Source organism: Branchiostoma belcheri, unplaced genomic scaffold (assembly GCF_001625305.1).
Source record: "Branchiostoma belcheri isolate BF01 breed outbred unplaced genomic scaffold, Haploidv18h27 scaffold48, whole genome shotgun sequence".
Taxonomy (NCBI): Eukaryota; Metazoa; Chordata; class Leptocardii; order Amphioxiformes; family Branchiostomatidae; genus Branchiostoma; species Branchiostoma belcheri.
Genome location: NW_017804109.1, coordinates 1,237,459 through 1,259,313, shown reverse-complemented (window position 1 = coordinate 1,259,313; position 21,855 = coordinate 1,237,459). Strand labels below are relative to the sequence as shown.

Genomic DNA, 21,855 nt, shown 5'->3' with positions numbered 1-21,855 from the left:
TGTAAATATTCTTAATTGATTATTTATAATAATTGTTTATAGTAATTATAAAGGTACTGATACACCTGTACAAGCGCGTGCGTGTCCGTTCTTAAAGCCAAGAACCCTGCCCCGTCCTAAAAACAAAATAATCTCGTTTCCCATGCCGGGAATCGAACCCGGGCCTTGTGGGTGAAAGCCACAAATCCTAACCACTAGACCACATGGGAGGTTGGTGATGTAAATGCATGCACGACCGGTTATGAAACTAGCTCGCTACAATCTCTGGAACGCCGAATGCCCAATTCCTTCTTGGGAAGAGCCCTCAGGCCCGATCCAAACCGTGGGTCGGAATTTCCCGGGAATGTAGCGTCCAGTGTGCAGAAAGGAACGAACCCAATAATGATAATTTCTTATGAAACATCAGTTTAAAATCACCCAAAGTGCTATGAAGTAACTGGAATTCAACGTTTGATGTTATTTAGGCGGCCGCTTTGCAGAAAAGTAAAAATCAATATAGAACCGGATGTCGAGGTAAGATTTATGGTGCACTACGAGTCAGAACCGCAAGGCGTCGCTTGCGAATTGCATAAGGCAATCATTGAGTTACATAAGTTTGTTTTTATTTGCCAGAGGGCTAATTGGCCCTAATTGTAACATGAAACAAATTATGTGTAGAAAGAATATACAGACAATGGTGAGAAGTGACTGTTTTCTAACTACGGAATACAATCTAAGATTTTTCAACGAGTTTGTTATTCAGCAGTCATCAGACGAAAATTCACCTCATAGATTGTTCTCTGTGAACTTCTTTTAATCGTCTATTTAGTTCACCGGTCCTATATACTAGTACATTGTACTAATCTCCTCTACTTAATAGACCAGAAGGATCCACAAGATCTAGAGGCTTGAGTAACTGTTCGGGGGCGTATCTAGAGGCAGTTTTAGGCCGGTTTCAGGGTATGTATTATTGTACATGTATAATACTGAATGCTGAAGAAAGCCAACGTTCACCTGAATGTGAACTACATGTGCTAGTAAAATAAATAAAATGGAATGCTGAAGAAAGCCAACGTTCACCTGAGTGTGAACTACATGTGCTCGTAAAATAAATAAAATGAAAATGAAATTAATAAAAATATAGGCTTCCCATGCCGGGAATCGAACCCGGGCCTTGTGGGTGAAAGCCACAAATCCTAACCACTAGACCACATGGGAGAACATGACTACAGTAGAAGCTTTATTTAGCTTCAACATTAGCCTGCCTCGCTAGAGGGCAGCACCGTGCTTTTATTATTAGTATAGTTACTAAGTGTTAACTTAAATATCCAGAGAGACAATTAACTCTGAACTGAACCAAGCACAAACCAGCACCAAGAGACCACGTCTAGTGATATATTAGACGTTAAATAAGACAACAACAACAAAGTATAGTCTAGCAATCAGAAGTGGTTACCTAGGATATCTACACAAGGAAAATGTTACTCAAGCAACTGGGTAGATTTTGAAAACTGTCAGACGTATCAAGTAGTATCCATTGCCTTTCGTAACAGAATTTCTACAGGTGAACAGGTATTTCATTAAAAAACTATGAGTTGATATGTAAATGAGATTAAGACAATTTTAGACATTGAGACAATTCTTGGAGTTATCAATTCATAGTTTTTTACTAATAGCTGTTCAACTTCAGATTCCGTTAGTCGCAAACAACTTCAAGGCAACGTTGTATTCCCCATAACTTTGCCTGTATAGTTTTGTTTTAGAAGTAGGGTTTACAAGTACATGCGTGCATCTATGCATGATGGGCGTAAACGATAGAATCTTCTAGGTACATGAAAGAACATCGTCAGCAGTAAATAAAACACCACAGAGTCAGAAGTCACGGTGCAGAAATCCAGCCCTCCATCCTGCATGAAACAATCAAGTACCACGCAGGAAGAGGGATAATCCCCTCCATCTTCAAGCAGATCTTTTGGTGACTACAAAGGCATTATCAAATTTGCAAGACAGTATCAAACAGGCAAGACAGTATCTGTATCGGTATAGCCGATATAACCGCCCTTCGGTGTAACACACCAGCTTCTCAGGCACGCGGCGCGGCGGCAGCTGGCTACATCACACCGAACAACCTGTTACACCTAACCCTTGAACATCTAACTCTAAACATTGTTTAAAGCTATCTTGAAATATATAAAAGACGTCAAAATTAAGCCGAAGCTTGGAGGGTAATCCTGGCAAATCATGTCGGAACGATTGGAGACGAGTGAGAAAAGGGGCCGACAGATGACAGCCTGAGTGTCAGCCTGGTTAGCTTTCTAGACAGATGAGTGGCTTAATGAAATATTGATTTGCAGACAGTTGTCAAAGCTGTGAAGGGAAGCCGCTCCTGCGTGAATCGCCGAGATAGCTTTGTTGGTCAGATCTGAGAATCTAGTGAGATGCAACTTTTAACATCTTTTAGCGGTGCTACGGGCAAGGATCTTGTCGGAAAGCCAACAGAAGTGCAACTATCGTCCACCACGAGGTCTTAGCTTAATCTTGTAAGAGTTCAATAGTCTGAGTTCAGTGTCCGTCCGCCAACTTTTTCTTTGTACAATGACAGTAGTTTCGTCTTCTTTTCTTTTGGTACTTTTCACTCACACCCTTTGGAGGTAGCCTCTACCTCGCTCGATAGCGTCAAACTACACTCTTTATCGGACCAACTCCCCTGGCATGTTGTCTATCTGTCTATTTGGCCACTTTCCACTCTTTCCAGCCGCCTCCCGAAGCCTGGTAGAGGCTAGTTTGTATGATGAACCTATCAAGACAGACATATTGTCTGTCTTTCCTGTCATTCAAGATCAAGTTCACATTTGTATACCATTCAACAGAACTGGTAAAACTTCTGTTACACACTTCTTACCGCCTCCTACCATATTAATGACACATTTGCCAGAAGTATTTCTACCATAAAGCACAAATAGTATTTTTATATAACTCCAGTCCCAGAAAGTTCGGCTTTTGGATAGCGTTATGGGTACTCGAATGACCAAAATGAACCCTTTCAGCAGGCTTACCTGTCCACTTGTCCAAAACACAGGAGAGTAACGATTCTTTGATGACACCGTGTGCGTAATCTGAACAATCGAGTGATGGACACGATGGTCTGTGGTATAACCACTGATGCAGCGTGGTACATAATACATAACCATTTCCACAAGCCGGTATGAGTTTCAGACACTTCAATGGAGTAAAGATTATCGTTTGCAGGTGTGGAGAGGGGACAAGTGTCTGTTCAAGATGCTGAGCTGACGATTCTTTGATGACACAATATGAGTATCTGAACAATCAAGTGATGGACATGATGGGGTGTGGTATAGCCATTTCTACAAGCCAGCACGAGTTAAAAGATACTTCGGTGGAGTAAAGATTATCGTTTGCAGGTGTAGAGAGGGGACAAGTGTTGGCGTGTGTCGCAGAGATATCACACCTACTGTGCCACCTGCACTAGGAACACAAAGGAACCATGAGAAATGTGAATCCAAGTTACTCCATAGGTTTAGGCCGTAACAACTACATGAAGACATGGCCATTTGTCGCTCAGAACCCTCCGCTTTTGGGATTTTACAGCGGCCACCCTGCACTAGAAACACAAAGAAAACAGCCAGAAATGAAATCCACCAATTCAATCATTCACCGACCTGTTTAGATTTCAAACTTTAGATCCAACACAAAAAGTTCGCTCACCTAGAGCTTTCGACCAGTCACTCCAGTCTTCCTCAGTAGACTGACCCAGTAAGGCTTGTCACGTGGCTTCCTTGAAATGTGACGCCAACACGTGGGGTCGTGTGGCGCAGCGGTAGCGCGTTCGGCTCAGGACCTAGAGGTCCCGAGTTCGATCCCCACCCATGTCACCGATCTTGTGCCCTTGGGAAAGGCACTTTACACGACTTTCCTCACTTCACTCAGGTGTAAATGAGTACCTAGCTTCGGTTAGGGACGTCCCTCGGATAGGACGTTAAATGGAGGTCCCGTGTTTGGGGAGAGCCACACCTCGAGCACGCTAAAGAACCCGCCATACTTATAGAAAAGAGTAGGTGACCTTCCCGGTGTGAGTGGATCAAACATTATAGTCTTGTGTACGTCTTCTACGTACCGTGCTTGGAGTCCTCAGCTTATTGAGGTTAAGCACGTAATATGGAAGAAGAAGAAGAACACTGGGTCAAAGGTATCTTGTAGACGATGTCGGCCCCCGTCACGGTTAAGTGAAGGGTGATGGGCTCTGATGTAAATAGCCTCCCTCACCCCTCTCAAGAAATAGTCTCCATAGCTTTAGGCAATAATAACTACACGAGGACATGATCATTTGTTGCTCAGGGCATAAGGGGCGTTTTATTTCATGGGCCTTCAAACATCAATGACCATAAAAACTTCGTAAGCGATCATCATGAGAAAATACTATCAACGAGATATGGTCCCATCTGGCCCACTCTGTTACAGATGTAGACCAAGCCCTTTAACTAACCTTGAACTTCAAGCATCGCGTACTTTTTATTAAGCATGTGCGCTGCATAATATGGTCTTTTCCGTTGAGTTACGGTACTAGAAGTACTAGTTTATCGCCGTAGTTCTTGCCCTATCAATGTCATTAAGAAACTAGAAAGGTAACATTTGCAACGCAAATGCATAATGTTTACCTTCGCATAAGTTCTGCTCTGTACTTACTAAAACACATTCATGTATATGGTGACAGGAGTCTAAATCCCTCCTACAATAAAATTGCAACATGATGTAACCCAACACCTGTCACCATGGTGAGAGACAGTCTGGTCCAGGTCAGAGGTGATACAAGTGTTTGGAACGGAAAAGGAAGAAGAAGAAGAAACGGAGCAAAAGCAATATGTTTTCCTTCGGTAAACATATAATTACAGATACGATCCAGCCACGCACATTGTATGAACCTCAGATCATAACGATTTAAGCCAAGAAAAATCGATGCTGTGTTTTATATTACTGAGCAAATTGGGGCGGGTAGGTTTTTTGCGAGGGTAACCGGAAATACGGCATTTTTCTCCTGGGCCATACGCAAGTCGACAAGCTAACAATTAATTAACGCCCACGGGGTGCCACGGAAAGGGCACTGCCTGACTCAGGATCCAACAGAGCGGAAAACTGTTTGCTAGATACAAATCTAACCGGGTTCTCTTGTATTATCTATACCGTAGTCTAATTACTCGACCGTTGAGGAACCACAGAAGGTCTGGCAACACGTTTTCTCCACCCTTCTTCGTTTTCTGTTCACTCAGACATTCTCTGATATTATCCTCCCACCTTACCCCTTTCTTCCTTAGTAAACCGTTCCTTGCACGATGACAAAGATACGCCTTACTACTCTCCAAGCAGAGGTTTGGGTTTTGGCTTATATTTAGTGTGTTTTTAGGCTTTTTTATCGGGGTTTCTTTTTTTGCACTGGATTTTTTTTTGGGGGGGGGGTCCAGTGCAAAAAAGAAAGCCCGATAAAAAAGCATAGAAACCCGCCAAAAATAAGTCAAAACCCCAACCTCTGCTTGGAGAGTAACGCCTTACCGCCCGAACAAGCGCACACGGTATGTACACCCCCATGAAACTCCTTCCTCTTCGCCCCCGCCGTTCTGCTTCGCCCCCGCCCCGTTCTGCTTCGCCCCCGCAAAAAATCTGCTTCGCCCCCGTCGTTCCTCTACGCCCCCGGCGCAATTCTGCTTTGCCCCCGTCCTTCTGCTTAGCCCCCAATGGCGGCACAGCTCACAGTCGACACGAAAATCGTCTGCAAAATAACAATAAAGGCTGTGCCGCCAAATTTAAAGTAGCCCATGCTCCGGCAAACATTCTGGACCACCTTTCTGCCAAGTGGCGTTGCACAAATCCTTCCCATTCAAAAGTTTACCCCTACCTCACGGCCCGTCAGTGGTTCTTACGTTTATAAGTACTGGCGTTTATAAGTACAGCCGTGAGTGAAATTTCCCGCCAGTACTTATAAACGTAAGAACCACTGACGGGCCGTGAGGTAGGGGTAAACTTTTGAATGGGAAGGATTTGTGCAACGCCACTTGGCAGAAAGGTGGTCCAGAATGTTTGCCGGAGCATGGGCTACTTTAAATTTGGCGGCACAGCCTTTATTGTTATTTTGCAGACGATTTTCGTGTCGACTGTGAGCTGTGCCGCCATTGGGGGCTAAGCAGAAGGACGGGGGCAAAGCAGAATTGCGCCGGGGGCGTAGAGGAACGACGGGGGCGAAGCAGATTTTTTGCGGGGGCGAAGCAGAACGGGGCGGGGGCGAAGCAGAACGGCGGGGGCGAAGAGGAAGGAGTTTCATGGGGGTGATGTAGATGCATAGGAACCCTGACACAGCATTAGGCAGGATCAGCCGCCCTTTCTGTAAGCAGTCTCACTGATTTAACGACGGAGGAAGGCCATAAACAGGCTCACGGTTAAATAACGACTTCAATCAGGGCAAGGCGCCCGCACAATTCAGCACGGGGCTCGAAATACTTTTTTCTGCATGTATGCACAATTCAAAACAAACCATTCTAATTCGTAGCCCTAGCATGTCTAGATCTCGAGATATCAAAACCGGAAGCTCTGAAGTACCAGAACAAGCCGCCGACAGGGAGCCCACTTTACGGTCTCATCAAGACCTATCTACCTACCAAATTTCATGACAATTCATTGTCAATGACTAACTTCGATTCTTGTGTTACTTAGTAACAATCAGTATAGCAAACAATAATCTACACAGGTCTACACAGACCTACTTGATATTGCCTGGTGGACATCAGGAATACGTATGAACGTATGAACAAACAGCAGACATACTCATTTTCACCTGAGTAAAAATTAGTTTAAAGTGCCTCTCCCAGGCGCACAAGATCGGTGCAGGACTCGAACCCGGGACCTTTTGGTTCCGAGGCGAACACCCTACCGTTACGCCACACGACCCCACACCGACTTGCATACTCAGCATGCGTTTTGAGCCCTGCAAAGGAATAGAATTCAGCTTGCTAGACACAGATCTAGCCGGGTTTGACCTGCCTAATGAAGGATATGTGGAAAGTTAATGAACAAACGAAATGGATGTACAACGTATATTCCACATCCGCATCCTGTTGTCTTTTACGATGATGAAATACAACATTATAGAATCATTGCGTAAATGGCAATATAACAGTGGTGTAATATAAAATACATCAAGCAAATGGATAAGTTCTCAGAATAGTCAGACGTTTCATGTAATATCCACTATCTTTAATGAATGAATGAATGAATGAATGAAGACCTTTATTGTACACACATACCTACTGGGTTAAGTACAGGTCACAACAAAAGGAAGGAATACAAATAACGTTATATATATACATTGTTAAGTAGCTACAATTAATTAAATTCGGTTTCTTCTCGTTTCTTAGTGATGGAAAAAAGGTAAGAACAGATATGTTTCAATATAGAGGGTTTGTCTAAGCTCATTAGAAATACAAATCTAATGAGTTGGCTGCGAATATTCTACGAGAAATTTCTATAAACAATTTAAGGGCACTGCAAACTTTTTTTTCTGGTTAGCAAGTAATGAACGACCTTCACGCAAAAGGTCACTACAGAACAGCTAGTTACACTTTTTACACTGGATGTTTCGGCATTTTTGGGCCCTCTCCAATGTACAATGTATTAAGTATGGGCATTTTTGGGCCCTCTCCAATGTACAATATATTAAGTATGGGCATTTTTGGGCCGTCTCCAATTCACGACGAAGAAAGTAGTTTTGAACTTCTTTGACGTTCCCTTGAAATCTCCAGTGAAAATTGCCTACAAGATAAGATACCATATCAGGTAATGTAGATGGGTATGCGGGCTGTTGAGTGATGCGGACTTACTTTAAATTAATTACCGTGCTGTACAGACAGACTGCTGCACTGAAAACTAAAGCGAGTGAGGATGAAAATACAGTAATTTGACTCAGGTATGCATTAGTGGTGTGCATATACCACAACACTAGTCATTATCAGCACCATAATGCACAGCAAACACAGTTATTAACGTAGCACAACCACAGTGATTCTGCACATAGGATAAAACTATTGCTTATATCATTTCCCTTGATAAACATAGCCTCGCCTCCAAGGCTTTTCTGTGTTCTCTATTCCTTATGGTCTTTGTACTTTGTATTTTGTATTGTATTCTTCATTTCCCAAGTAAATGATCAAAAACAAACAAAATCACGAAATGGTGGTTGGTTGAAGTATGCATATGGTATCTCTTTTTAAAAGTTTTTTTTTTAACTGGGTAAGGAGGGACATGTTCTTGCAGAAAGGCGTAAGTTGTTCCATACTGTCGGACCTCTAAACCTGATCATGAATTGCCTGAGGCTGGATCTTGTCATTGTCATGCTTACGCTGATTTCAGAAAAGTGACTGGCGATGCGCTTTTTTTCACGATAAAGATTTCTGCTGGCTGCCGCAGAGTTGAGTGACCTGTGTAACAAACACAGAACCATATTGTCGGACCTCTAAACCTGATCATGAATTGCCTGAGGTTGGATCTTGCCATTGTCATGCTTACGCTGATTTCACAACCCTGACTGGCGATGCGCTTTTTTTCACGATAAAAATTTCTGCAGAATGCAGAGCCTGGATGCCGCAGAGTTGGTTGACCTGTGTACGGGCGGCGCCAGACGCAGGATCGCCTTATCGAGGAACGCCTGGCAGAAAACCTGCGTCATTTCCGTACATCAAAACTGTACGATATCCTAGCCTCTGTATGCCTTTATTACCTAAATGGACGAGGTATTATTTTACATTGTTTGCAGTAGCTATGTATAGTATATTTGTGTCTGCCCCCTCCCCCGTATGCCTTAGTCACAATTTTCGGCCCGGAGCCCGGTAGCTTGCAGGAAGGACAAAATGATATAAAAGACAACAAGTCACGAAACAAAGATGCAAAAATTAATGGCACTATTAAAACAGCCACACTAAAACAGCCACCACAAAGCCTGAAGACGAGACTATGGACCTCCTATCGTTCAGAAGTTGCCGCCCACGTGTCCCGGGTCCTGCTCCATCAAATACTGTCCAAACTCTGGAAAACTACCTTCCCTTATCGGCATTTTACTGGCCCGTTACAGGCTTAACAAGCGGGAACTATCTGTACGCTTGAAAGGGGTTTTTCCACTGCTATAAAAAGACTTAATCCCCGTTTAATCAATTATAGATTACAAACCTTCTGGCGCAAAAAACGTCCGCCAACCACCGTGAATAATTTCATCAGGTTGTTGTGAATGATTGAACAGCAAAGTTCTTTATTCACAACCACTTGTTTCACAAGAGCCGACGTTTCGATAGCCATCTGTCATCTTCATCAGGGAAATTATGACTGATTCACTGTGCTGTGATAAACATAACAGACGGTTCGCCAAAAAACAGTTACTCAATAACAGACGGTTATTGAAACGTCGGCTCCTGTGAAACAAGCGGTTTTGAAAGAAGCGACTTTCCTATCCACCTCCACCTACGGATCTCCAAAAGAAGCCGCAGAGCCTAGTTTATTGCCAGACGGTTCTCTTAAAGCCGTCTCCTTCAGCTGGAGTCAATGCCTGACATTGCTGCCGGCTCTGGTCGAGGATCGGGTCCGGAAGTTGCAGTCCTGTGACGGTTTTATCAGAATCTTCCACGCGGTTCTGACAAGAGAGAAGAAAGAGAAAAACAGGAAGCGAGATGATCTTCAACCAGAGGCGAAGCTTTGTACGTCTTTATCTTAACTGGTTTATTAGAAGGACTTATCACTGCAGCCGGGGGCTGTGTTACGACCTCATGTACGATTATTTTTCAACTGTTGAGAGATATCACATAATACAACACATAACGTGTAGTAAGTACATAGCTCTACCGTGACGTTTTTACAAGATGGCAACTTAAGACAACCGCTTGAGTGACCAAAATCAGTGGTCCCTGAGACCACTGGAATCATCGGAAGATCTTGGACATCTTTGAACGATCACCAAAAGACTGCCGAGAGATCTGTCGATTTTTATTACCCTGTGCGATCTCATTAAGTCCTCAAATCCACATTTAATGCACCGTACCAGGAGTGGTGTTTAGATAGTTTGAGGGGTATGGTGCATCAAATGTGGATTCGAGGACGTTAGGAGATCGTACAGTCATAAAAATCGACAGATCTCTCTATATAGTCTTTTAGTGATAGCTCAACGATGTCCAAGGTCTTCTAATGATCTTCAGTGGTCTCAGTGACAACTGGTTTTTGTCACTCAAGCGGTTGTCTAAAGTTGCCATCTTGTGAAAATGTCGAAAAAAGGGGTTCATAACTTTCGGCGAGTTTCCAGCTGAAATGAGTCGAAGATGACACCGTCTATTTTTTCCTCGCTCTGGTGATCCGTGTTTAGAACAAACCGCGCACTTTGCAGCCATTAAAAATGGATAAACTCCAACCGAGTCAGCCATTATACGCAAACCGATTGGAAATTATCTCTCTCTATTTACGTCATCCCGCCAATGTTTTAGTCATTTTTATGGTTACTGGGGTTTAAGGTAACAGCTATGACATAAAGATAGCCGATACAGGTGCATACATAAGCACCAGAAGAACCTTTAGTGGTGCCAATACGCATCTAGTATGCTGGGGTAATGGAGAGAAATGTTACACAAGTGGAAGGTACTTCTAGCAAAAGACGACTCTCAGCAAAAACATGACATAGTTATCCTCGCTTCAGTGAACTGTGTTTAAAGTTAAGTGTAAACCCCGAAACCATTACAGAATCTATAAACTTCAAATTGAATCAACCATTCCGTGTAAATCGGCTCGCAAACATTCCCCTGACGTCATTTCGCGCATGTTTGAATCATGTTTACGGTTATGACGGTTTAAGACAATGTCGGAGATGTTCCAGTTCAATCGGCGGTAAACGCAGACTTTTACATTACTGCAGATAAAATGATCTGAAAACGGCGACTTCTGCCCGTTCAAGATAACATGATGAGGCACAAAATGACCTCCAAAACTTCACCGTAAGTGCGTTTTTACTGATTCAATATTTCTGACGTTTGCGTCTCTTATCCAGGGCTCTTCGAGACCTCCAAAATATCTCCACCTTCAATGGACACGTTCGTTAGTTTCTAACTGATAGCATGGCTTTGGAATCTTTCCAATACTGGCCGCCAGGCTGAAGCCAGATTTTGCGCCAGAAACTTTTGTGTGCTGCTGTTGTGGGTATCAGCTATGTACAGTCAAACATGTTAAGTGACGTTTTTGTATTCACTGCTTCGTTGCACTTTATTTCATTGTCGATCGTTGACATTCTAAACTGAGATCACACTTGCAGGCAGCGTGATATTGCCCATGCCCTATTCCTCAATATGATGTTAGCTGCAATTCTTAACATGGCAATCAGAGATGGCAGACTTCACATCCTTACCCATTCTGCGATATGCTTTGTGACCCTTCCAGTCCCACAATGATTATGTATGAGAATACTATATCATGTATGTAGGAAATAATAGAAACACAGACAGAAAACAAAGACAAGCCAAAACAACACGTCGCTCTCTTAGGGTCTAGAGTCTGAACCATGTTTCCGTGCGTACGTGAAAACTGGCCAAATAGACAGTTACGAGAAGCAGTGAATACCGCCCAGACGCGCCTTTGGTTGTTAATGATATCCATTACACAAAATCTGGTAAACGATTCGTTACTTCCACTCTACAGTCATCGGCCCGAGTCTGATGAACGAGTCGATTCGCAAGTATAAATCGCGCGTCTGCAAATTGTGTGGGCCGACAAAGGATCTGCCGTCCTCGCTGACCCTCACCACTTTCCAGGCCTCCGATAACACGCCGGCGAAATCGTGTTGAAATGGATCCATTTGGTGTAATTTGCCGGGGATACAAAGGAAAACCTTTCCGGTCCATTTTACACATTACGGGCCACCTGTACCTGGCGCTGACGTCATTACAAGTAAATGATAACACGTACATGGTTTCCTGACTTGCTTCACTCAATCCAATCTTCTGTTTTATCATTCATTTCATGATCTAGTCTTTTTCAACACACTATCCCCTATCAACCAACTCAGTAATGATAGTGCTTTTCGACTTTTTGACCCCTCCACACGCGCACACAAACACAGACAAGACAAGACAGACAAACACACACACACACACACACACGCACACACACTCAACACACACACACACACACACACACACACACACTCACTCACTCATTCAAACACAAGTACACACACGGACAATTACAAACATATACACTTCTCTTGCCTGGACGAAGTAACAAGTTTTCATATGGTGCCCTTGGACTAGAATGATGGCTTTCCAAATCCAAAGTGACCCGTGTAGTGTTTCTGTCGATGTTTCTGCGCCCAAACAGTTTTCATTTCCTTCTACCGGTCCGGCGGAGATCGGGTCATTCCAGGTCGGTAAGCGCCCATAATGGACCGGACTCTGGAGGCGTCTTTATTCACTTAGCGGCCGCGCACAATCAATAAGGGTTCGTTTTACCGGTCTCCTGGCGCTTGTTAACAACGCTTGTGGAATCAGCACCAAGGACAGGTCATGGAAACTGCATAACGTTAACTATGCCGGGATAGAAAACGCATCACGACATGCGAGACAACTACTTAGATACAGATACATGTTCCGCATGGCGTAATGCGTTTTCTATATTGGAACAGTCGACGTTATGTAGCTACCATGCCCTGTCCTTGGTGCTGATTCAAGAAGTGTTGTGACAGGTCGGTTTCAAACGATGTCTACCCGTGTCTTTGGTAAATGGCATAGATAGGGACAGAGAGTGACTTCGTGGTACTGATATGGAGTTTTCCTCGTCTTTTTCAAGCCTGTCACATTCTTATCGATACGTTTTTAGCTCTTTAACATGCTGAAGGCGTGTGGCTTCCTTTAATATGCTAGATGCGTATCTCCCCTTAAACACTTGCTATATCCTCAGCGTAGGGCGTTCTGTTAATCCAGGGGAGTGCAGCCGGTAGAAGTATTTTTCACATCCAGAACATAGAGAGCATGGCCGGGCTTCCAACCCATGACCTAACGATCCACTGAAAAACGTGATTGTGTACGACTACACTGCGGCACGGCACAGCACTACTGCTGAAGACTTACCGCTAAACTGGAGACGAATGAAAAATTGCTGGAATTCAACATTTTTCCCATCTGGTTTATTTTATTCGTGCAATCAACTCATGTGTCTATAGATAACTACGAGTCTGTTTGGTACATCTACAAGGAAGAATACATCCTTCAAGGCGCCTTAGGCAAGATTCCGATTACAATACTCCTCAAGTCCATCCTTATTTCGTGCGTTTATGTCTTTAAGTGCTAAACGTGGATCAACCACGTATCCTTAAGTTCTTGTTTACACATGTTTTGGTCACTGTAGCTTCGACTGATTCGGAAAAAGAACAAATAAAAACAGTCCATAAGGAGAGAGAGAGAGAGAGGGAGGGAGAGAGAGAATGAGAAAGAAAGAGGAGGGAGGAGAGAAGAGAGAGAGAGAGAGAGAGAGAGAGAGAGAGAGAGAGAGAGAGAGAGAGAGAGAGAGCACTCACTCACTCACTCATTCAAACACAGGTACACACACGGGCAATTACAAACATATACACTTCTCTTGCCTGGACGAAGTAACAAGTTTTCATATGGTGCCCTTGGACTAGAATGATGGCTTTCCAAATCCAAAGTGACCCGTGTAGTGTTTCTGTCGATGTTTCTGCGCCCAAACAGTTTCCATTTCCTCCGAACGGTCCGGTGGAGATCGGGTCATTCCAGGTCGGTAAGCGCCCATAATGGACCGGACTCTGGAGGCGTCTTTATTCACTTAGCGGCCGCGCACAATCAATAAGGGTTCGTTTTACCGGTCTCCTGGCGCTTGTTAACAACGGCTCTGGAATCAGCACCAAGGACAGGTCATGGAAACTGCATAACGTTAACTATGCCGGGATAGAAAACGCATCAGGACATGCGAGAAAACTATTTAGATACAGATACATGTTCCGCGTGGCGTAATGTGTTTTCTGTATTGGAACTGTCGACGTTTTGTAGCTACCATGTCCTGTCCTTGGTGCTGATTCCAGACGCGTTGTAATACGCCGGTTTCAGACGATGTCTACCCGTGTCTTTGGTAAATGGCATAGACAGGGACAGAGAGTGACTTCGTGGTGCTGATATGGAGTTTTCCTCGTCTTTTTCAAGCTTGTCGCATTCTTATCGATGCGTTTTTACCTCTTAACATGCTGAAGGCGTGCGGCTTCCTTTAATATGCTAGATGCGTATCTCTCCTTAAACACTTGCAGTATCGGCAGCGTAGAGCGTTCTGTTAAATCGAGGGAGTGCAGCCGGTAGGAGTATTTTTCAAATCCAGATCATAGACAGCCTGGCCGGGCTTCGAACCCATGACCTCACGATCCACTGACAACCGTGATTGTTTACGACTACACTGTGTCACGACACGACACTACTGCTGAAGACTTACCGCTAAACTGGAGACCAATGAAAAATTGCTGGAATCCAACATTTTCCCATCTGGTTTATTTTATTCGTGCAATCAACTCATGTGTCTATAGATAACTACGAGTCTGTTTGGTACATCTACGAGGAAGAATACATCCTTCAAGGCGCCTTAGGCAAGATTCCGATTACAATACTCCTCAAGTCCATCCTTATTTCGTGCGTTTATGTCTTTAAGTGCTAAACGTGGATCAACCACGTATCCTTAAGTTCTTGTTTACACATGTTTTGGTCACTGTAGCTTCGACTGTTTCGAAAAAAGAACAAATAAAAACAGTCCATAAGGAGAGAGAGAGAGAGGGAGGGAGAGAGAGAATGAGAAAGAAAGAGAGGGAGGGAGAGAAAGAGAAAGAGAGAGAGAGAGAGAGAGAGAGAGAGAGAGAGAGAGAGAGAGAGTGGATTCACATGCAGACCTCGAATACAGGAGCTTCAGTAGCTCCAGTTGTGGAATACCAAATACTAAGTGCCGCTGTCATTCTTTGATATTCATTAAAGCAATTCTATCGTCGCCCCTTCTAATGATGCTACATATTCACAGCAACCATCTACAATAGATTGATACGCAAAAACCAGACGCTTGGAACTAAAAAAGCTAGCATTTCCTGTAGCTACTGTATGTAGGAGCGTACATGTATGTGGAATGTACATAGTAGGTTGTTTGTATCCGCACGAAAATTGCTAATCTGGTAGGTCCTTGAGTTTTCTGTGTTTGTAATATTTCTGGTAGCAGCATATTCTGCCTGCCATTCCTGGTTATAATAGTTATATACTCGCTGCGTGGCTCCGTTACGACTTTGCCAGAACTGCCCGATTGGCTACAATGTCCTCACGTTACATACTTGCCACAAACTGTCGCGTCACTCTGCCGGTACAGACTTGCCACAAATTGTTGTCATTGCATTATTGTTACAATGGCCATACAGAAACAGGTTCATCACAGGTCCCAACGCGCTTTGATATCTGCTACAATTTCACAATGTTATTTCTCAATGTCATTTCAAATTCCTCATCTGTTACATTTTGTTGGATTTTTCCAAATAGGAGAAACGTTACACAAATCTGTCACGTTTCCCTCGTATGTTTCAAGCTTGTCACAAATTCGCCACAATGTCACAATCTCTTATGAATTTTCACAGCCTTTTCATCAATAAATGTGCTTGTCGATAATTGTTTTTTTCCGGATTGCATCATAAAGTTCCCTTATTGCTGATGTAGTTCACCGACAAACCGTTCCAATAGCAAATGACACAACGCAACAACAGCGACAACAACAACGAAGGCCATGGCCTGATTTGGCCATTTCCAATGATGGCTGACTATCTCAGCCATGTGGCTATTCTATGTAGGACCTTCTTGAATTCCAGGAACCGAAAAGATTGGTACCTTCTTATTTTAGGTCACCGTCAATCTTTAGGATTCTGTCCCCCGAAAACGTCGCCAATTTTACTTCAGTTTCTTGAATTTTTCTTCACTTTTTCACATACACATTTATAATCCTCTATTGTATAAAGACAAGAAAGAAAAAAATATTAACATTATGCCGACAGTTTTACATCTTGATGGCCACAATATCTTCAGTAATGACCCATGACCTATGACATGACCTTTACCTATGACCCATCCAATCACACGCCTTTGTTGCCACGTGTTCTTGCGAATGTCATAGTTCTCGTTCTTGTGCGCTCTGGGGTATCTTGAGACACCTACTAAAATCCTGCGTCACTCGTCCTGATGCTTGACCGTAAAATTAAAGTCTACTCTGTCTCTACTACTCTCTACTGGGACTCCACAAACCCCAAGTGGCACGTTTCATCTGCTTGAATATGATTCCTTCTTTCGGGACGACTCTTTCTTATGCTTCTTGGATACGGAATTATTTCTAGGAGCCACTCGGGAGTGGACTGTTACTAACTAACCCTGTTCTACTGTCGTGGAGTGGTAGTATGGACCGGTTACGTTGTGCTTGCTGTGTCGCGGCGTCCTCAGTGCATTTTCCTGTTCCCTGCTTCTCTGGTTTTCCGGAAGGCCAACGGGTAGATTGCATTGGATTCTGGGTTTCCGGGCTGCTTGCTGTGTCCGGAAGGCCCGGGATACAGGCTATTGCCGGATGCGCCTGATGAAGGCCTGGAGTAGAGGCTGTTGCCGGACGGCCCTCCGGAAAATCCGGCGTACGGGCTTTTACCAGACGTTCCTCCGGAAGACCGGAGTAGAGGCTATTGCCGGACGGGCCTCCGGAATATCCGGCGTAGAGGCTGTTGCCGACCGGGCCTCCGGAATGCATCGAGTACAGGTTTTTACCTGACGTTCCTGCCGAATGACCGGAGTAGAGACTATTGCCGAGCGGGCCTCCGGAATTTCCGGAATAGAGGCTGTTGCCGGACGTTCCTCCGGAATGGCCGGAATTGAGGCTGTTGCCGGATATTCCTCCGGAATGTCCGGTGTGCAGGGTGTTGCCGGGTGGACCTTTTGAGGCGTGCGGCTGCCGACCACCGCTAGTCGCCATTTTGGACAGGATGACCTTGGGCCGACTCCACTTGACCTTGTCCTTCCCGGCACTTTCGTACGGACGGCTTGAAGTCGGAACTCCCCAAGACGACGAAGGATCGCGCTGCGGAGATTGTATGCTTCCGTACTCCGCCTGACGACTGTACGTCAACGGAAACCGTGCGGACTGAGCGACGCCGTTGCCTGGCAAAGCCCCGTTTCCGACCTGGCCTTGGTGCTGATTCCACAAGCGTTGCAGCAGGTCGGCGATCAGGCGGTTCTGGACCATGTCCATCAGAGTTTCGAGCGTTTTCCGGTAAGGGACGACCGCCGCCTGGCGTCCGTAGTCGAACGGTCGGCTCGAACCCTGGACCAACCGGTGGTTGAGGAGGTTTGACAACGGAGACGCGAACTTTCCGTACCGCTGGTTTGTTGTCAGTTCGCTCAAGAACCGCTCTTTCCCCCATTTTGCCGCCGGCGGCGACTTTAAGTCCGGGAAGACCGGGCCTGGGTCGAATTGGTTGTCCCGGAAGGTCCCGGCGCCGAAAGGCCGCGGTTGCTGCTGCTGTTTCCTCTCTAGCCACCGCTGGAGGTCGCCGTAAGGGTACGGGTCGCTCCTCGGCACCCGGCTCGGGTCCCTTCCGAAGCGCTGAGGCCTCCAGGCGGCGTCCCACCGCGACACGAAGCGGGAGTAGCTCGGCTTCCGGATGGACGGCGCGAACAGGCTCAGCAGGAACGGGAACAGCATGAAGGCCCAGCCCATGGTGAAGCTGCGGTGAAGCTGTCGTTCCCGGGGGTCTCAGGCTCCTCTCGTTCCCAGCTGGAAGTAATCACAGAAGCAACGCTCGATAGAGCACTGGTGTGACGTCACCACCGCCTGAATCTGTAATGAAGGAAAAAACATTCGTCATCAGGGGTTAACAGGTTAGCGTTACGTCATCAGATGATTGGCAGGTTAAGCATTACGTCATCAGTTGATTGGCAGGTTAAAAACTACGTCATGAGTGATTGACAGGTTAGGTGTTACGTCATCAGGCGATTGGCAGGTTTAGCGTGACGTCATATCAAAACCATTGACGGGTTAAGCGATTGAGACCCTATTTTGGCGTTCTAAGTTTTAAGCACGTCTCTCCTTCACCAAAGTTTCTTCTGCCTTACAACAAGTTACGAACACGGAAACGAGAGAAGCATTGCTCAGCTCAGAACATCCCCGATAGACTACTCTACAGTCCAGAACAATCCCGCGAATGAAGTAATTAACGCGAATAAGCGATCCAATCTCACGGTGTTGACCCGAGAATCACCGGGGCGCGACTCGGCGAGGTTTGACGTCATCGCGCGGGTTCAAGTCGGCACAGACCCGGGTTTGTGACAAACGGAGCCCCGCATCAGAATGCCGGGCGACGAGCCGGAGAATCGCTCATTTTCCACGCTTATGGCGCGCGCTGAAGTGTGGCTTTCGGTGACAACTTATTGGATCATCGCCGCACAGAAAAATACAAAGTGAAGTTATATCTGACGTCTTTGCCGGGATGTTTTGCTGCAGGAGACCTTTGACATGACGTCGGAAGGGGAATTTAATTTTCCGCCGGTTAGAACAAGACGCGGGTACTGTGTACGGTGTACACCGGCTCATTGTACCGGGGAAATCCCCTTAATCCGACAGCTACAAGCAACAAAGACCACGGGGTGTACTCTCCAAGCAGAGGCTTAGGCTTTGGCTTATTTTTGACGCGTTTTTATACGTTTTAGTCTGGCTTAATTTTTTGTACTGGTGTCTTTTTTTCGCCTGCCAAACGGTGGTGTATTGGATACCGTCTTGCCAGATTGATATTTTCTTCAGCCACCAAAAGATCTGCTTGGAGATCACACGGCTTGCAACCTTCCCTCCTTTCACCTCGACTGATAAACTATCCAGTAGCACTCAGAGTAACAATACCCGACATGTGGTACTACAAAGTGTATTTAAAACTTTTGTTCCATAACCGGAGACGCTAACCACTAGGACAGGGTCTCCTTGTATTTGAACGAGAATCCAGCTGCAGGGACAGATCTTTCCGAAAGGTTCATCACTAAAGCTAGACTTATATATACTTTGATCTTTTGGACCTGTGTTGGCAAACATCCGGTTGAAATTATATGGAGCCTTTGCTAATCACAATCTTCTTTCAAAACTCCAAACCAAATGTTTTTTGTTCGCAGTGAGTTTGAACTGAAGAACGCTACATGTCTTTATCCGTTAGCAGCGTATGTTCTCCTACGCGTTCTTCCACACCGCTCCTGGCGGTAATATTCCTCCTAAAATGGACGCTTTAAAAAATTAAAGGGATGGGGGGAACCCTAACGAACGGCTTAGCGAGCCTGCGCCTCTCGCATCGAACGCGATTTAACGCGGAGGCATTCAGCGCGGCTTCGCGTGGGCGGGGGAAGACGGACGAGCGCGACTGTCGGAGTTTGCGATCGCGGGATCTTAAAGCGCGGCTGTTAAAGGTTAATGAAAGTCATCTCGGCTGTCAGCGGGCATTTGTTGGGGGATAGATTACACCGTTCGGCTTAAGCCGGGCTGCGGGGCGCGCGGAATCGCCGCAAATTGTACGTCATGTCCAATGATGTATTCTCTCCGTCATGCCGGCTGATATAGGGCTGCTTTTGCGGCTGCGTTTGTCTGAGTTTCGCGGGGCAATATAAAGTGGATTTGACGCCGCCTCGTGGTGGTCACGACACGCATTGTTAAATTCTCGAGCCCATTTTTCTCCTCAACTTCTTCCAGTAATCTTCCTACATCCATCCTCACGCCGTAAAGATGGGCTTGCCGTGTGCTTTGTGTGAAGAGATGTTTTGTCGGGGCATTTGCGGCAGCGTTTGGTGGTGGTTTTCGGACTGATGGAGATTCGGGTGGTAGAACATTGTCGGTTCCAATACAAAGTATATCAAACTCTGGTTTTATCTACTTTGTGTCAGTCATTCACTCTCTGTCTGTCTGTCTGTTTCACACACACACAAAATATATGTGTGTGTGTGTGTGCGTGTGTTTGTGTGTGCGTGAGAGAGAGAGAGAGAGAGAGAGACAGACAGACAGAATTATACAATGACCAAAAAGTTCAATTGAGTCATAAATCCTTACCGACATCGCAAGGACACGTGATCTCATGGAGCCAACCAAACCTAGCAGTTTGCCACCTAACCCCACCCCCTCACCCAACCAACCCAACCCCCTCACCCACCCAACCCCACCCCCGTAACCACTCAGCCCCACGCCCTCCCAATTTGCTTTCCCAGTGAGGACCATTGTTGCAAACGTTCTTCTTCACGCTTTGAGCTCGGCCCTGGTTGTGAGATCCCGACGGTTTCAGGCTTGTCAGTGGGATTAGGTGCGGGGGAGGCGAGAAATGCCGAACAGACGCGGAATCGATGAGTTCTGGAGGGTTTCGGTCGGAAACTGGCGCACGGCTCCTCTGTCTTCCACGCGCCAGAAAGTTGATCCTGCCGACACTATATAGACTTTTCCCTCAACAAAGCAGAAACAGCTACAGAGACCATTTTTGCGTACAAAGACAGTATCGAATTGGCAAGGCAGTATCCAATGGCGTAAAATAAGACACCAGTATTAAAAACAGAGCCCGATAAATAGCTATAGATAACGGATAAAACATGTCAAACATAATTTGATCCCGCCCACACCATAGACCTTTCCCTCAACAAAGTAGAGACATTTTAGAGAAACCACTTTTTGCAAATTAAAGTGGATCTTTTGACGTAGTGATGGGCTGTTATATCAATCTCTGGACTGATACACCAAGATGTGCTGTCTAAGATTGTGTACTTCCATTGGATACTACCTACTCATTTTGATACTGTCTTGCGCAATCGACAATTTTTTTTTATATTCCAACATTTCATGACTCGACATGGTGACGGCACACTCAAGTTATATCAACTTATTTTATGTCGCCACCAACGCAGAGGACGAATACAGGACAGGACAATACTCATTTTCACTTGAGTTAAGTGAGGAAAGTAGTGTTAAGTGCCTTTCCCAAGGGCACAAGATCGGTGGCATGTCAGGACTCGAACCCGGGACCTCTTGGTTCCGAATCGAGAACGCTGCCGCTACGCCACACAACTCCACAATCGCCAATTTGATACTGTATTGCAGCCATCAAAAGATCTGCCTGGAGATTAGTGGATGATTACAGCTCTGGTATCAGCACACGCGGCGGGACCCTCCCGTCCATCCATCTCTCTCCATCTCCGCCATGAGGAGACAAACCCCCGCATCGACCCGCGGCGAGCGGAAACACTTGTTCGGCTGTCACGGTCCATCCGTCTAACTTCTCCCCGGGACCACAGCTCAGCCTATAATCTCCAAGCAGATCTTTCGGTGGCCACAAAGTAATCTTCAATCAGATCCTAAGGTAGCCTCGCACACTGGATAACTTTGAGCCTTGTGTGCTGTGACAAGAGACAGTATCAAATTGGCTTAATCTCCAAGCAGATCTTTCGGTGGGGGTAAGACAGTATCAAATTGGCCAGACTGTATCCAGTTGGTGGCCAATGGATACTGCCTGTAATGGCCAGTAATCTCCAAGCAGATCCTAGGTTGGCAAAAGACAGTATCGAATTGGCCAGACTGTATCCAATCGGTTGCCAATGGATACTGTCAGTAATCTCCAGCAGATCTTTCGGTGGCCACAAAGTAATCTCCAAGCAGATCCTAGGGTAGCCTGGCCCACTTGATAACTTTGAGCCTTGTGTGCCGAGGGTCTGGCATCCAGGCTAATCCTAGGGTGGCAAGAGACAGTCTTAATCTCCAAGCAGATCTTTCGGTGGGGGGGTAAAG

General features: G+C 45.5%; 1 protein-coding gene and 2 non-coding genes across 3 annotated transcripts; all 3 read right to left on the bottom strand.

Moving 5' to 3' along the window:
• Positions 1-137: 137 nt before the first annotated feature.
• On the bottom strand, positions 138-209 carry Trnae-uuc. The gene has a single exon. It is a non-coding gene; the product is annotated as a tRNA-Glu (tRNA).
• Positions 210-1,125: 916 nt separating this feature from the next.
• Positions 1,126-1,197, bottom strand: Trnae-uuc. Its single transcript has one exon. It is a non-coding gene; the product is annotated as a tRNA-Glu (tRNA).
• A 15,097-nt stretch (positions 1,198-16,294) lies between these two features.
• On the bottom strand, positions 16,295-17,833 carry LOC109479364 (collagen alpha-1(X) chain-like). The gene is made up of 2 exons (XM_019781318.1): positions 16,761-17,833; positions 16,295-16,722 (listed from the first exon to the last, which is right to left on the bottom strand). Exons 1-2 carry the CDS (start codon positions 17,776-17,778, stop codon positions 16,514-16,516), a joined length of 1,227 nt encoding a protein of 408 aa, XP_019636877.1. The 5' UTR covers positions 17,779-17,833; the 3' UTR covers positions 16,295-16,513.
• Between the last annotated feature and the right edge of the window lie 4,022 nt (positions 17,834-21,855).

Bases quoted from the DNA above. Each gene is read 5' to 3' on its own strand.
- LOC109479364 (XM_019781318.1), bottom strand. From the start codon at position 17,778: ATGGGCTGGGCCTTCATGCTGTTCCCGTTCCTGCTGAGCCTGTTCGCG. The intron at 16,723-16,760 runs GCCCGTCCGGCA...GGTCTTCCGGAG, and splicing joins CTACGCCGGATATTCCGGAG to GAACGTCTGGTAAAAGCCCG.